Raw genomic sequence first — 18253 nt, 5'->3', positions numbered from 1 at the left:
ACTGACTCACATCTCTTTGGTTGCATGTAAATTTAAAGACTGATTCTTTACACAGCAACAAGTTCCCAAGGATCAACATTCACAATGGTGCTTATGTCCCCTAGCTTAGAACTCTGACTTTATGATCTCCTGAGCTTGGGAGAGAGGCCATCTAAGAGTTCTGGTCAACATCAACCCCCTTTGGAGGACATTGGGACCGCAGTCAGGAAGAACAATAAAACTCTAAATTCCAACCTTATCTGATTGCCCACAGTTTAAACCCGTTATAAGTCCTGTGTTAAAATCCAGAGCTGAAGATACAAATATTTCAGAGATCTCTGTAACTCCAAATCTGAACTGTACACAGAATTGGGATTCAGCCTACAGGAACCAGCTCGGCGAATGCAGTCTAGAGACACCAAACTTGACTACCTTCCATACAAGGAAAGATTAATTATTCTTGAAACCAGTATTCAGCTTTCCAGCCTTTAAGGACAAAGGACCACAGGACCATGTGCCTAAATGTGAACACTGTGCCTTGTGGTTGATATAAAGACACAACTTATGATCTTTCATGTATTCAGTATTAAGGGATCTTATTAGAATACCGGTTATTGTATAAACACACCACATTGATGCATATTCATGTATTACTTTGTGTATCAGTAGTAGATATACCTGTTCTTGTAGTCTTAAATTATGTAATGAATGCAGGCATGCATATTTATATATATATATATATATATATATATATATATATATATATATATATATATATATATATATATATATATATATATATATATATATATATATTTGTGTGTTCTGCTGTTTAGACATGCTCATTAATTCTATGTGTTAGATGTCATAGAGACCTGTGTACTCACAGATTCCTGTGCTGCATTATTTTATTTGTATTTAGACATATCAATACACTTGTATTCCGATGGAATATTAATTTAGATTCATATATAACCAGGTATCAACATGTAATGTGCTATATTAGGCATACACATATCTATGTATTAGTTTGTATGTTACTCATTGAATGTAATCATTCTCATGTGTGCTTAGGTGACCTCACATTCAGGCCTGTTTGTGCATTATGTGTCATTTATTGTCCAAAAGTGGAAATTAAGAATGGCTCAATGTGTAGACTAATAGAACCAAATTAATTCTTGTTTAGGCAGAGTATGTAAGACAATTTATTTAGGAATTCCCTTTTGTCTTCATATTGTGTTAATCTGTCTTCTTTGGTTAAGTCATTAACTAGACCTGGAAAGATGGGCACTCCTCGCCTCCCCCCCCCCCCCCCTCTCTCTCCCCTGTCTGGGCAAAGGTCATGAATATTCATTAATAAAGGCCAATGGTCAATGGCCTGATGAACATGAAAGCACCTTACAATTATGCCACTAAAACTTGTCTTAAAAGCCTTGCTCGAAGCGAAACAAAGAGCTTGGCAGCCTGGTAGATTTGGAAGGACTTGGAGAACTTTGCCAGACTCGCCGAGACTCAGAGACTCTGAACTCGTTGGAAACACGCCAAACCATCGCGACCAACAGAGTGCGGGACTCAAGCCGAACACCGCAGAGTCCAGTACAGCGATGCCAAGAGACCGCAACTAAAGCTCTCACCGACTCCAACAGAAGATTCTTCTTTATTTTCTTTTCTTTATTCTACGTGTCATTGTCAAAGTACTTTTATTTCATCTAGTCGTTCAAGTCAAGCTCATCTTATTTTCAGTCAAGTCATCTGCACAAGTCTGCACCCTCCAGCTGCGACTGTGACATCACCGCTAAGTCTCCGCGATTCGAGCCGTCTCACGTGACCTGCTCCGCTGCCTCAAAAAACGAATCGTGAGCGCGCACCGGTTGGTCCGCGTCTTCATCGAAATAAGACGCTCAGTTCATATGCTGTTTGGGGTTGCAAGCTTCTATTTCTCCCGGAGTCCAAAATAGTAAATACTGTTACCAGTAACCTGCCCAAACTTTCTCTTTCTTCTTTTCTATTCTCTCTCTAAAGACCTCGTATCCGTCCCTGGGTCCTACGCTAGTTAGGCAAGCCTTAGGATAGTCATATAAATAAATCTCATGATCACCTACAGTTGTTTATCATTCGCTGTTGTTGTTTAATTTTATGTTCTTTGTTGTTCACTATTATATCCCTGGTTTAGATCAATAGATTCACATATAGGTTTAGTTTCATTTTGAGCCAAATCATTCGTATGCTTTGTATCAATTGTCATATTAACCATTAAATAAATTTGGACATTTATTCATTAATCTGGTCACGGTGGTAAATACATATTTTGGTCGATGGTATTAGGTCACTGCGCGGAACCAGAACTTAACCCTTTAGTAATGAGACTGATCAAACCATATTCCTCCTATCTCCGTTATCACAATACTGGTTCCTGAGCAATCAGGATGGTGCCCCGTTCATAATCCAAAACTAACATATGTATCCGCTACACATGCTAACGACTAGCAGTTCAATGTCCTTACTACAGAGTGTTTCTTTGATGGTTAAGTGCCTAGAGTTACACCATCTATCATTCACAAACACAGCCAGACCCCCTCCTCTCTTCTTACCACTCTCCCTGGTTCTCTCTGCTGGAATTAGACAAAAACCGTCCATGTTTATGTGCAAGTCCGGCGTTAGTTCGGTTAGCCACGTCTCTGTCAGGCAGATGAGGCTGCTCTCCTGGTAGCTCCTCTGATGTCGCGTTAGTGCCGCCAGCTCGTCCACTTTCTTGGAAAGAGATCTTACGTTTCCCATAATGATGATGGGTCTATACCTTCTTCCCTGGCAGCGACACCCAATGCCTGCATGTCTCCCGCGTCTCTTCCTTCTCAGCTCGCAGGGCATATCAAGTCGTTCTGCGGCTGGAGGCACAGCGGACCTCCCAATAGAAAACAGCTGTTCCCGAGAGTAAACAATAGAAGCACGCTCACTCTCGCAGTCTCCAAACATAAACAACATAAGAAGTGTACACAAAAACAAAAGTTTCCAGAGAAAAGTCAACATCATTGTGTGGGGAAAGAGTAAAATATACAGAAACACGAAAACATGTCTAATGCTAAAGAAAAATGAAAACAAAAAACAAGGAATTTGTGTGGAGCTGCTGAAACGGGCTGCTAGCTTGCGCGGTGCCAGAAATATATCCGCCTGGGGGATTGCTCCAACAGAATTTCATTGCTTTGCAGTGACAAAGATTCTATTCTATTATGTTATTTTATGATCTATTCTATTCTATTATTTTCTGAAAATGTCTTAATTTCTGGAGTGACTAAAGGTCAAAGTTGTGAATATCCGGCGGATTTAAAACAATATCAAGGTCATTACCCAACATGCTCATTATTCCAAAGAAAAGACTGAGGGGTGAAAAATTATGTTTATATATTATTAACCAAGTTAACAAAGCCTGCCTGTGAAAGGATGATGGATAATTTATGTTGTAAGGGCATATAAGCAAAATTATAATCTACCAACCATATTGAATACAAAACTCACTCCTGTGCCTCACCCTAGTCCTGTCCGGTCTCCCCCCGTCCCTGGTCTTGTTTGTGATGCCGTATCCCCGCCTTGCTCCTGGCCAGGCTCCATGCCTCGTCTCTCTGCCCTGCCTCAGTCTCCATTACCTGCTTTGCCCGGGCCTGTCCCTCCAGTCTGTCCCATAGTGTCCTGTCCCGTGTCCGCTGTCCCTGGCCGTACCCCGTGGTTCCTTGTCTTGTCCTAATCTGTACCCCTGTCCTGTCTGCCTTCGAGGTGGGGTACTGTCACGTAGGGCTACGCCCCCCTCTCATAGCTGTCACTCCGGTTTCCCTGCTCCTCGTGCCTGTGTTGTTCCTTGCTCGTTGATCCCGCCATGTCGTCAGTGTCTCTAGCTGTGTCTAGTTTAGTTCTGAGTATTTATAGTCCCCGTGTGTCCCATGTCGTTATCGGTTGTTTTGTTCATTGGCTCAATCTGTGATTTGCTGTACGTGCTCTGCGATCATTCGCTATTTGTATTTGTGAGTATTGTTCCTGTCCTGTCGTGCATTCTTTCTAGTGTTCTCTCCGTTGCCCTGTTAGTTCTCCTTGTGTGTCTGATCATGCTGATCTACTTGTCTCACTCGGTTGGCTCTTGCATTATGACCCCTGCCTGTTATCACAACCTCAATTATGGTATTCTCTTTCATAAATCTCGCTCTCCTCAGCATTTGTGTCCACCTCCATGCTCTGCAACACGCAGAACATTACATGTTTTTGAAGAATCTATTAATCCATTTTATTGTTATAGTGAGATCAAGTGTGGAATGATCCTTAACATTAAGTCAACCATCTGCTATTCTGTTTTTAACACATCATTCTTTATTTTGTGAGGTTTGTTTTTCCAAATAAAACTGAACATCAATTAATCTAATTGCACAAGAACTGATTTAGGTTCTTGTGCAATTTAGACTTTAACTCTGGTGATGTAGAATAATGTTTATGTGAATGGGGCCTCACAAGATACTTTATTAGAAACACCTTGTACCTGCACACACTGGAAACTTTATTAGAAGCACATTGTTCCTGTCAGAACAATCAATTGCAGGTTCAGAATGTAAAAGTCCTCACCAAGATTTTGCTCAGGCTTCCTGGATTGTGTTGATTCCACTAATTTTACCAGGATTGCACTAATTAGAAAATCTAGCAAGCTTGAGCAAAATCCTGGTGAGGACTTTTACTTTCTGAACCTGGAATTGACAGCAGGGTATCTGCACATTTTAAAATCTCAAATTCAATGACTTTTAAGACCTTTTTAATACCTCTCACAAGAAAAAATAATACTATTACTGTGGTAAAAAATGACAAACTAGGTAATAGTATACAAAACGTTTTACTGAACTGAAATAAATAATACAGTCCACCTTAGGGAATAATAAAAAATTTTTTTTATTAACTATCAAATGAATATAAAAGTGCACTGTTAAGAGATCTCAGCAAAACAGCCTTTACAGCCTTAAAGCCTATAAACAACTAAAATATCCAAGTTTCAATTTCAACTTGTTCTACACCGTTCAGCACCATACTGGACTGGGGGGGCGTGTTGCATGTTGCTACTGACAGTCACGCTGTCTACATTGTGATTAAGAACAGGGCTGCCCTCACTGAAGGCTGAATTATGACAGTTACAAAAAACTCAAAGTTAAAAAATTAGAGAGGTGCACGACCTCGCGAAGCGACAGCGCGCGGGGTCCTCGCGCAGGGGCGGAGCCACCGCGATTACGTCATTGTCAGCACGCGGAACCTCGCGCCGGTTGCGACGCGTCAAGTACAAACCAAGCTTGACGCGGCTCAGGGATTACGGCACATGCAGTGCCATGCGCAGCGCCCTAGTGCCTGTACATTTAAATTGTAATGGTCCAATGAAGGTAATTTAAAAACCAGGACATTTCCTCACTTAAAATAAACCCGGGACATACGGACGTTTGGTCGCCCTACACCAGGGGTGGGCAATTAATTTTTACAAGGGGCCACATGAGAAACCTGAATTGTGTCAGAGGGCCACACAAATAATAATGACGTCATCACAGTGGCTCCGCCCACCTCACGCAAACTTCCGCAAACGGAGGAGGCACTTATACTTGCCGCCTCACATTCTGTGCAGTGTTCTCCAAAACGATGTGTGTTGGTATAAAGAAACACCCCTCAAAAACAGGGGAAGGAACATTTACCTGACCAATTTTAATGTTGCTTTTTGTTTCAGATTTGAAAAGTGCTGGAATTTAGGCTAAATACTTGAAAATGTTTGAAAATGTAACTACTTCGTTTCACAACAAATAGCCATCTGAATGAACAGTTTTCTTGTATTACGTTAACAAATACGAGCCTCTTGTAATTCTAGGACGAAACATGAGAGAACGTGAAGACGTTAAGATTGGGCGTTTTGAAAATAAACAACAATTAAATAATGTGATAAAAAAGCGAATTATTTCGGATCATTTCGAATATATGTATAAATATTTAACTTAATTAAGTTTAACGTGCTGGGAAATATTGAAATGGACCTTGAAAGTGACGTATATAATAATAATAATAATAGAATTTTATTTATAAGCGCCTTTCAAGACACACAAGGACATTTTACAAGGGAATAAGCAACAAGAGTTTATATAAAACTAAAAATGATTAGAATAAATCACCAACAATTTAAAATAAATTATTAAATAACTAAAAACATTAGAAAGAAGCAGCAGATGAGAAAAGAGACACACACATACATATACATAAACACATACACATGTATAAATGCTTTAATTCCACCTTGTAAAGGTGTATGAACCCTGCAAACATGACTTTGTTCATTGCGCTGAATCGCGGCACGCGCGCGAAGTTACAAAATTCGAGAGGTGCACGACCTTGCGAATCAACAGCGCGTGAGACCCTCCGCCACCGCGATTACATAAATTTCGCCGCGCGGACCCTTGCGCCGCTCGCCTCGCGTCAAGTATAAACCTGGCTTAAACCTAGCTTTAAAGCACTTCTACGGCACTTTCAAGGTCCATTTCAATATTTCCCAGCTGACTCAGGTTCTCTCTAAGCTCGGTTTCTGGAACAGAAAACCTGAGCTTTCGTTAACTCTGAGTTTACTTACCCGCTTTCTGGAATACCCCCCTGTTCTGTCAGCTATTTGTTGTGAATCGAAATACAGTTACAATTTCAAGCATTTTCAAGTACTTTAGCCTAAATTCCAGCACTTTTCAAACCTGAAACACAATGCACAATAAAAATTCGTCACGTAAATTTTCCGCCATTTGCGGAGGTTCGCGCGAGGTGCAACGTTCACTCCCGAAAGTATAAAGTCAGCCTTAACTTGTCGCTGATCACCTACAATGTTTCTCGCACAGCTCACACACACACACGCAGGTACGTCCACACGGAATTAACACAAACGTAGCGCTTTCAAAATAAAAGCGTCACAGTTGTATTGCACGCACGACATAGATATTTATGATTGGCCTTCGTGACCTTCGCGGGCCGGACAGGGACGCACAACGGGCCGGATGTGGCCCGCGGGCCGTGGTTTGCCCAGGTCTGCCCTACACAGTAGACAAATCATTTTTGGCACTTACAGTTAAACTGCAGTTAGCAGCAAATTACTCGATATGCATATTACTATTACGAGTGCTATCATATCGCTTGTGTTTTTCAGATTTCATAATAGAATCCAGTGCTTTACAGCCCATTGTACCAAGTTTGAATGTGTTTCGGCAAGTTCACATCGCGCCTCATACGAATCACTGGAAGGTTTCAGCCAGCCACAATATTTTTCATCCTCCAGCCACTTGTCATTGAATCGACATTTACCATGTCTGCATCAGAGCCTTGTATTGTTGTTCCCGCTGCAGCCCTCAAATAAGAAAAGCAGCTTGCTAGGCAGCTAAAGCATCGTCTGCTGTTTCCACCTGTTAGGTGACGTACTACTGCCATCTACCAGCCGTTGCGGAAATTATAATTATTGTGGGATATACATCGGTAAAATAAAACAGAAAAACTGAGCAACACTTATTTAATGCCTCCCCTCCTAAAATTCCAGACATTTAAAGACATTTTTAGACCTTGAATATGTAAAACTAAATTTAAGACATTTTAAGACTTTTTAAGGACCCGCGGGTACCCTGCTGACACATCTGGTTCCTGTAAACACTGGACACTTTATTGTGTCTCTAACTTATATTGTAATTTACTCTTTTGACACTAGAGGAGGCTCATGACAATTCATCATCCTCCTTCAGCCATCTTTATCACTGGTCAGTTTATATCACAGCAGCACTGATATATATTCATATATATCAGAAGGCTTATATAAATATAGAACAGAAGGTTTTTAATAGTTTAAAATTTTTAATAACAGCTTTTAATAGTATTTTATCAGTATAATTATTTGTTTAAGACATTCTCATTCATGGTTAAACAGAATTAATTGTAATATATCATATGCAGGAGAACAGGGTAAAGCTGAAGATCAGTTCCTGTGACACACAAATTTAGTTGGGAAACATATTAAAGAATATTAAAATTAATGAAACTATTAATAATGAAAACTTGAGGAGCTTCACAAAGCTCCACTGATAATGTACAGACTGGTGGAAAGACCTGGAGAATTTAGACATAACATGAACACAGACAGATAATGAAAGGGCCTCTACATGCTGCTGGATGAACTGTGGATGTAGGATGACACTGTAAAAGGCCTCATTTGATAAAGGTCCAGATCAGGGGATCTTTAAACAGATATTTACATTTACATTTGAACCTAATACATATATAAGGAATGTGTATATATGAATATGAATGACTGAGGGGTGAAGTCATGATTATTGAGCATAATGGTGGTAGAATCTAAAGCGGATATTTAAATAGAGTAGGAGGGGCAATGTGTATCTGATTAGAATATACAGTATGAATAAACATTAGGGCTCCTCTGAGCCCTGGAGACATTCATGTTGGGGAGTGACTCAACTGGACACCAATGTTGATCTACAATAAAGTGGGACCTTTCAGTCAGTCTTATTTATTTTATTATGTTTATCTTACTTTGTTGCTAGTTTAAGGATAACTCAGTGGTACTAATTATAAGATCCACAAATATTCCTCCACACATATGCTTGAACGTGTGTGTGTGCGTGTGTGTGTGTGTCTGTGCCCAGGTGATCCTGAATGTCTCTTTCATTTTCTCCTAAAACTAAAATATTATGGTGGGGAAACTGTAGAAACTCTGTAGAATATCAATATTGTATATGATTGAGAAAAGACTTCTCAAAGAAATCTCTGTGTAATGTGTCACTCACTGTGGGTCAGAGGTCAGAGGTTCACTGCTGAAGTTATTAGGACAAAGCATGGACCCGTCACTCTTCATAGACACACAGCTGGGTACTGGAGATGCTCGCTCTACCCTGATGAAGATGAGGAAAGTGTTGAGTAATTATATCCTTCACTACATCTCATTTATTCTGAATATTCCATCTTCCTGTTTTCTCAGTTTAAATGCTGATGTAAAGCTCCTCACTTTGGGTCAGAGGTTCCTCCTCCCCTGCTGGATTTATGAGGCTCCATCATGGAGTTGTTCCTCTTCACACACACACCGCTGGACACTGGAGATGCTGCTCTCTGCTCCCTGTCAACAATCCATCATTAAGAGGAGGAGCAGGACACTGAAACACTGATTATAATGAACCTGATGTCACTGTAGAGTGACTTTACCCCAAAACACAAGCCCAGTAACACCACAGGAAAAGGACATTTTAAAAGATATGTTGTTCATTACATTTCCCAGTTCCTTAACTGTTATATACAGTATTCTACAGATACTTAAACACTTACTAAACATTTACACGCAACTACACGCTAATTTCATGCCATCTTTTGGCAACTCATATAAATGCAAATTGACTGTTCAAATTCAAATTAATATTAGTAGTGTCAGTCCAATGGGTACGAAGCTAACTCCCATGATCCTCTGCGGCTCTGATATTAATCTGTGTTGTGTGAGGTTATGCCACGTAATTATTTATTACGTGATTGTGTACGCTGTTTAGATGCCCCGTAACGTTTTATGTATGTGAACAGTTGTGACTATTCCCTGTCATATATGTGTGATGCCACCCTGACAATGACAGTCCCTCATGTTTTGTGTGTTGTTTGAATCTGTTCTGCGTGATCACAGTTCCTTTACGTGATTGCGCAGTAGAGGCATTTAATAAAAATTCTTGTTATGCTGACAATGGATCTGACTACTGCTTCCCCTTTCCACACCACAATATCAATTATTGATGGGCACAGCAGTTCTTTTAGATGAACTGAATCATTAGAATCAGTTCACTAAAAAGATTAGTTCAAAAGATTTGTTCACCGAATCGTTCAGTGCTTGGCAGGACTCCAACCCACCTAACTGATACAGCTGAACAGTTCATGTTTCAGTTTAGTTTACGACCTCAGGGACCAGGAGACGAGAGTGTTGTAAAAAATGTATAAATAAACAATGTGCAACTAAATGTTGGGTTTATTATAGGAAATATAAATCACATTACAAATACAGTAATCCTTTACGAAGGTAAAATGGACACAAATTAAGTATTATATCGCAATAGATCGATCGCCAGTGGTTGGCACCAAAGCGAACTAGTAACTCGTTGAATCATAGATATGGATCAGAGGTAAATAAGCTAGATTTTTTTTTCCGCGTAAGAAATCGGATGTGTGAACGTGTGAAGACAGTCATATGTGTGTGTCTCACGATCAATGCGTGAGAGTTGGCAACCCTGCTACTATACTATTAGTCTGTATACGGAGTGTCTCCCCAGATAGCATGCGGATGTGGGCCACTTCTGGCAACAGTGTGGCATGACCGGCTCACTGCTGGCACTGGCAAACTGCATGTGAGCCAGAAGTGGCCCACATGTTACAAACTGTTATTTGGCCCACATGCCTCAGTACTGATCTGGGCCACATACCACATATGCTTTGTCAAGCCAACTTAATTAAATTTAATTTAGTTTGTTCACAGACTTTACCTTTTAGTTTTATTTGCTGTACAAAACATTAAGGCTGCACATATGCTGCGGGGAAAGTCGATTGGCTGAAGTTCGCACTGAATGTCTAGAGGACAATCACCCAACACTCTACCTGCACTTCCGACCACACCGGAAAAGACGACATACACGTTTTGCGCGCACACAAGGTAAGACAGTTTCTCTCCGTGCCCAAAAGAACATTGACAAGGAGGCTTGCTAAGTTTTACAATTGGTTAACTGTAATTTAAAATAGTGTTACTTTTGCTAAATTTGTCTGTATGCATTTTCTATGCGTCATTATTTTTCTGTTCTCTAGCGTAGACTATCTTGCTAATGGCTAGCTAGCTAGCTAACTTTCTCTTCCTGCGCCGTGTGGTAGCCTATTCCAGTAGTTCTGTGTGTACTATTTTTAGCCCCTTTTCTTTACTTTTTCTCTCTTTGTTCGTTTTTATCGCTAGTTTAGTGATAAATTAGCGTGTCCTATGGACATGGAGTCTGTTATCGTGGCCACTTTAAGGACAAGTTTTATTTACAAGAGGGAAGAGCTGCTGGGGGTGAGAACAAAAGGACACACAAAGGGGTTTAGCTAGCTAATGTATCTAATTCATATAATGAATATAAATCTTGATCTAGCTAAGCTATATTATTAACAAGCTTATTCTGCTATTTCCAAACACAGTGTCATCTCTTTTAATTTGATATTTGATTTTAAGTAGGTGTTACCATAGTTTTCTTTCAATTTATGACCAGTTGCTTAAATGTTAAATAAATGGGATAAATGGGAAAATTGCATTCAGCAGCTTGTTCCTAAAAGATGTGATTGCTGGTAGGTGCTGTATTGTACTACTGACTTGTTTGATTACCATAAACTAATTCCTTGAAATTTACTTAATGCTTTAAAGCAGGGGTGGCCAACCCGCGGCTCGCGAGCCACATGCGGCTCTTTGCCTGGTTTCATGCGGCTCCCCAGCCGGTCCGCAGGCTCACCTGCACAAACGGGGCGACACACTGCTACATTTTCGTGGTGCGCGGTTAATTTACAAGCCTAGCGAGCCGCTAATACTTTTAAAACCGGCGTAGTGGAAAACATGCATTTGACTGTCTTCACAGCTAATAATTTACACTCGCCACCCCCCCCCCCCCCCCCCCCGCTCAGCAGATTACACTCGCCCATGTACGATGTGGCTCTTTGCCGTAACACAGTAAGAAAAGTGGCTCTTGGTCTATGACGGGTTGGCCACCCCTGCTTTAAAGCAAAATGTTTGTGTCAGCTGTAATAAAGGAAGTGTGTAACTTCAGCATGAGTGCGAATAGGTTAATCTTGCATGGTTAGCATTTTTCATTTTAAAAAGGATAAAAGACAACAGCTAATTTAAATAAGTAGATTTAAATATACATTTTGAGCTCAGTAGTGCATTTTTGAGTATCATGTTTCCAATTTGATTAGAAATGGTGATAAGCTTCTATAACACTTGCTTTACTAAACAATCTCCTTTTTTGTTTTGCTCTTTGTTTTCCACAAAGGAGCTGTTAGAAGAAATCGGCTCACCAGACCGGCCACAAATCAAGAAATTGAGTTCTACATTAAAATATGGCTACATTTAGCAATGAACAGAGAAGGATGGAGGAAGCTACGGCAGGAGAGACAGTGTGTGTGAGATTCACACCAAAATTGTAACTTTGTGGTTGGATGTAACTCTACTTGGATGTTTTCATGTAAAAGTAAAAAGAAAAAGTTTTTCGTAACTAGTTTTTTAATACTAGAAAATACACGCAATGTGCTATTTCAGTGTTTATATTAAATATAATGAACAGAACAAACAGGAAAGTAATTTTAATGTTGTCAAATACTGTTATGTGAATCAATCTAATGTTTTTGTACTGGACAGTGATCTGGAAGGAGGAGAAACTTGTTTGAGTGTTAGATAAATAAAATTCTTTTGCACTAATTCCAGTGTTTGCATTCATTTTGTGCTTCCAGAATAGTTTTATTGTCCGAAATGAGTCTAGTGCAGATCTGTTCCAGATATGGCCCACACCTTGTAGTCAGCTTCTGGCCCACATTTGGCCCAAATGTGTGCCTCTCTTTTGGCTGACATGTGGCCCTAATCTGGCGCTTATGTGGACCCAAATCTGGCAACAGGGAGTGGGCCACCCAAGGGCCGTCCATCACTGTGGCAAGTGGGCCAGATGAAAATGGGGCAAGTGGGCCAGATCTGGGCCAGAATAATTTTGCTATCTGGGTCAGGACATCTCGTTCAGCACCACTGAATATGTAGGCCTACTGAAAAACATTTAGATCACAGTCCGGTGGAACTTCAGGACTACGATGTGGAAGTTGGTTACTTATTTGCAGTTTCAGATTCGTTTGGTTACTTATTCGTATCTTCTTTTTCGGCGGCTGAAGTTGGTTCCTTATTCAAAAAGGGTGTGTTCACGATGCGTGTTTGCTGCGCACTTTGTTTAAAAGAGATAGATTAACAAGCGTAGGAGCATACATTTAAGAGGTTATTGTTTCCCATACTGACTCTGAATTTCAGAGGCTTTCTGCATGCCTATAAGGCGTCGGGCCAGACAAGCAACACATGCATCATACATAACATGTTATTTTCTGTAAGAGAAACCTGATTTTGGCCTGGCTCGCCATCATTTTGACCACCAATAGAAACCAAGTCATACGTATCTCTAAATACAGTGTCTCTTTGACGATGATCTTTAAATCAGGAACATACAGATTCAGGGTTGCCAACTCTCACGTATTGAGCGTGAGACACACGTATTTGACCGTCTTCCCACGCTCTCACGCCACACTTCCGATTTTTCACGGCGAAAAAAAAATCTAGTTTATTTACCTCTGATCCACATCTATGATTCAATGAGTTACTAGTTCGCTCTGGCGCCAACCACTAGCGATCGATCGATCGCGATAGAATACTTAATTTGTGTCCACTTTACGCCCGGTATCAATTTACAATCGTATACATTCAGACTGGATTACGTCCTTTATTGTTAGAACATTAAAACAATATATGTTGTACATTATGTAACATGTGTAACATTTCTGTAAGTGTTAATAAACTCACCGTCGTATGTGCCAGACTTGCGTTCCTAAAGAGATTTTTATTTGGCGTTTACTTTCGGTTTTGTCTCATCTCATTTGGCCATGCCTATGACGTAATTTCCGTGCCAACACTAAGGGGCGCACAGACACAGAGCGAAAAACATAAACGTGCACGTTATAATACGTTTCTATTTCATATGTATGTACATATGTATTTCGCATGTGTGTATTTCTCAAGAATTTCCCATAATTCCTTAACAATTACACTACCACATAAGAGTATGAACCCTTAACTATCATCTCTGTGTGTCTGGGCTGATTACACTGTACCATTTCCTTATAAATCTTAAATAAACTTAAAATGATAGAATCATTAATAGGGCCTATGACCCAGAAATGTCCAACACTCTTCCCAACAATAATGCTTACTGCTAATCAAGAGAGGTGGCCCTTCTACATCAATATTACAAGTTTGATACACTTGTATCATACAATTTCATTGACAGTTTTATTAGATCTGGTTATCCAAAAAAGGAATATATTGACTTCCAAATTTAGACTGAGCTGAATGTTTGCAGTTTTACATTCTTGATTTCATGTTCCTTTGATTTAAATCTTTTCTTTTTTTTCAACATTTTTGCCATTTGTTCTTAATCACTATATCTCAGGGACACTGGCAGCGGAGACACTGGCTGTTGGGGCTTTAACAGGTTCCCTGTTTAGACAACACATAAACACCACATTCACAAACACACACACAACTATGCCTTGCTTACAGTTAACAAAAATGAAAAGAGAAAGACACCTGCAAAGTAAAGTCAGAGACAGACGGTTTATATAAAGCAAACGTTCACATATAAAACTAATTGGACCTTCACATCATGTTCAAACATGAGCTGCCAGTTTAATTTGAATGACAAATATAATGAAGACCAAAACTGGAAGTGGAAAAAGGAAAGACCACAACAGCCCAGCATGTGTACATGTGAACAAAGTATGGATGCAAATAATCGATTAATTCATTAATCGTTAGTTTATTGATCTTATCGATCGACTTTTGATTAATCGATAAGCTGCGTTTTTCACCTGAATTTCAGTGTTTTAATAGGGCCTTTAAAAATATCAGCTAAATAGTTAAAACACCTTGTTCAAAAAGTATATATTATGATAATAATTATATTGTATTATATGATATATTGCTCAAGTAATTATGCATTAGGACATTTTTATGGTATAACAAAATACATTCTTTCATTTAAAAAAGGAATAAATTAAGGACTGGCTCCGTTCTTGCATTTGAAACATTAGACATTTTTTAAAAATGTAAAAAAAAGAAGAAATTAAATAAAGAGCCAAACAGAATATTATTGAGCCTATGCTTGGACAATGTTTCTAGCGTTGTCGTGAACACATGCTGTAACACGACCGGAGAATGCCAGGTCTCCACAACATCATTGAGCTTGTTAGCTAAATTGTCAGCGGTGTGTCTGTCCGACATGTTTGTCATAATCAGCACTACAGATTTTAGCTGCCAGTTCTCGTCAGTGTAGTGGCACGTTACGGTAATGTAACTTTCTGTTGTTAGAGCCGTCCAACAATCTGTTGTAAGGGCTACAGCAGTAGCAGTAGCTAACTTTGTTTTTAGCTCACTCTTCTTTTTTCGTAGCGAGGTTTGAAAATGCTCGCCTTCCCAGCGTAGCTGTGATTTTAGGTTGACCAGGTGCACTGGTAGTATGCAGGACAGTTCAAATGATAATTGAGTGAGCTAGTGGAACTGTTGTACTTCAATACCGCATTACACAGAGAACATCTGACTTCTTTGCCTAAATTAACATTGTTGAAATGGTCCCACACCGCACTTCTTTTCGCCCGCTTCATTTTGTTTTCTACTCTGGTCTTTCGTGACACGTGTTCACCTCGCGTTCTTACCACTGTTGCCAACTCCTCAGTAAGGAAAGTCGCTATTGGTTGTCCTAAAAGTCGCTAGAAGTCGCTAAATGACATCATCACCTAATTTGCATAATTTTTTGAAGCTGTAAAAGAATAACGTTGGGAGAGACGAAAATGAGTAAAAAACACCCTAAATATGTTAGAACTACAAATGAACAACATCTGTTGCCTTTGAAATAGGCAGTCACTTTTCAAAAGAACTACATGACTTATGCTTTGTATAAATAATTTTTACGTAAATTACATAAATAGCTTTTTTGCTGTGTTGTTAAATGTTAGTATATGAGTAGCAGTTAGCAGGAACTAGTTGGCATAGAAATCAACCTTACAATAGAGGCAGTATGCCCATGTATTATCTCCAATACATTGCTTCAGCCCGCCTTTAAATTCAGGATTGGATTCCCATTCTTTCCTGCATTTTTGAGAATAGAGTTTAGAGTGAGACATAATGAGCAAGTTAGCTAGATGTTAAACTTTCACAGAGACGCACACACTGTGGAGAGTTAGCTAAATGTTTAAGCTAGATGTTTAGCTTTCACAGAGACGCACTGTGGACGAGTCGAGTGACCAGCTACGTGGTGAATGAGGTGAAGAATGACTGAGACTGTGAGTTAAATGCAGTGATTTCTTTTAGTGTCTCACTGAAGACTAAACCATTTATATTTACATCCCCGTCGGCGGCAGCTTTGGGCATGCGCAGTTCATGTGCAGTGTGGACGTGGAGCGGTGAGGGTCTGCTCTGAGTGTGAGACTGCACTGAGTGTTGTGGGGCTCACGGCCCAGAAGACAGCAACTGAAGAGCGTGTTTGTTCAGAGTCGCCAAAAGTCTCCAATAACACCACAAAAAGTCGCTAGATTTGTCGCTAGTCGCTTTTTACTACAAAAAGTCGCTAGAGGGTCTCAAAAGTCGCTAAATATAGCGACAAAGTCGCTAAGTTGGCAACACTGGTTCTTACGCTCTGTTGTACTACAGGAGCGCTCTCTAACGATTAATCGTGATTAATACATTTTGATCGACTAACCTCTTGATCGACAATTACTCGAAAGTCGATTAATCATTTGCATCCCTAGAACAAAGACAGAGATGTTCTCCTTGTTTTCCTGTTCCTCTTTCATTTTCATTTATGTCACGGTGACAGCTCCGGACCCTTCCCTGTGGCTGTGCCGTTATGTGGTCTGCGTGCCGTTATGTCCATGTTTGTACTTCCGTGGGCATGGGTTGTCTGTGAGCGTGTTCGTAGTATCACCTGTGCCTTGTGTCGAGATCACGAGGGGATGTGTTAACCACCTATTTAATGTGTGTTCGTGCAGTGTCTTGTGCTCGTCTTTGTCTAAAGTCCATGTCTGTGTGAGCTACCACTTCTGCGTGCTTACACTGTCAGTGCTGGGCTTCACGTGTATGTGTTCAAATAAAGTATATGTTTCACCGTTACCTACGTTCATCGTGCCTCCTACTTCACCTGTCACAATTTACTTGCTTTCCTTTCTTTATTTTTCCCTCATTCATTTGTCCTTTATTTATTATCTTACCGTTTGTAAGGAAAGAATTATCATACTGTTCTAAATTCAGCTTTACTTTGATATGTATTCAGCATAACTATAAATATGGTAATAAAATACATTGCTCAAAAAAATAAAGGGAACACTTAAACAACACAATGTAACTCCAAGTCATCCACACTTCGTGTTCAGATAGGAAGCAACACTGATTGTGAATCAATTTCACCTGTTCTTGTGCAAATGGAACAGACAACAGGTATAAATGAGAGATTTTCAACTGATTTCAAAGATTTTTATTAATTGAGATCTAGGATGTGTTATTTTAGTGTTCCCTTTATTTTTTTGAGCAGTATATAAGTACCATTAAATACCACCAGTAAATACTAACATTACCTACTCAGAAAGGTTGAATTGTGTCTTTTTATAAGATCACATAGTAATGTATCATGAATACCTCACCTTGCTTCAAATAACGTGTAAAGCACACAAAGACAGGAAGAAAACATTGTATTCAAAATGACACAAACTTGCAGCCACAAACTCACCTGATACACAGAGGAAAAGCAGAGTCCATCGTGTACGCTGTAACGATATCTTCATTTCGGTTTAGTTCATTTTTTTTATTTGTATGTGGTAATACAATCGTAGCATCTTTTGTGAATGTCCATTACGTTGTGGACCCGGCTTCACTGTGGGTGGACTCCAACTATTTGCTTTCCGTCTGTCACGGTGAGGGGGCCGGGTCGCCACAGGAGGGCGCGCATCCCGGCCAGCAGCCGATCCCAGCACACACCCCAGAGCACGCAACCACTCCCACCATCACAATCACCCGAGTATTGATGCACCTGTTCACTATTAAGTTGCTCTTCTTAAGCCCGCAGGTCGTCCGGTCCATTGCTGCTACGAGTGTTACTGGTCCCGTCTAGCCGCTGCCTTGCACACTACTTTCTTGCATTGTTTACTAAAGAGCTTTACTTTAGCATACTTGTATGTGTTTTGCTACATGGAGAATAAACTCCCTTTTGTTCCACCCACATCTCCGGCTGCCTCTGTCCTGACGCCTTTGGCGTCACACCGTCAGTATGAAAGGGGGTTGGGCTTTTTTTCCCTGTGGGAAGAAAATTAGACCAGAAGTAATTATTGAGACACCCATATCACTTTAAAAATGAATATTTTCACATCCAAAGTCTGAGGGGAAACCACATTGTCTGAGATCTGTTAT

General features: G+C 40.0%; 1 protein-coding gene across 2 annotated transcripts in view; it reads right to left on the bottom strand.

The window, feature by feature from the left end:
* Positions 1–18006, bottom strand: part of LOC143525354 (NACHT, LRR and PYD domains-containing protein 3-like) — a 101530-nt gene extending 83524 nt beyond the window's left edge. For both annotated transcript variants that reach the window (XM_077019193.1, XM_077019200.1), the window contains exons 1-4: positions 17577–18006; positions 13604–13712; positions 9017–9124; positions 8799–8903 (exon numbers count right to left, since the gene is read on the bottom strand). In XM_077019193.1, the coding sequence (XP_076875308.1) occupies positions 8799–8903; positions 9017–9066 (155 nt within the window). In that variant the 5' untranslated portion in view covers positions 9067–9124; positions 13604–13712; positions 17577–18006. The remainder of the gene's footprint in view (positions 1–8798; positions 8904–9016; positions 9125–13603; positions 13713–17576) is intronic.
* Between the last annotated feature and the right edge of the window lie 247 nt (positions 18007–18253).

Source organism: Brachyhypopomus gauderio, chromosome 1 (genome assembly GCF_052324685.1).
Source record: "Brachyhypopomus gauderio isolate BG-103 chromosome 1, BGAUD_0.2, whole genome shotgun sequence".
Lineage (NCBI taxonomy): Eukaryota > Metazoa > Chordata > Actinopteri > Gymnotiformes > Hypopomidae > Brachyhypopomus > Brachyhypopomus gauderio.
Note: the sequence above shows the minus strand (reverse complement) of the source record. Positions and strands in the feature narration are given on the sequence as shown.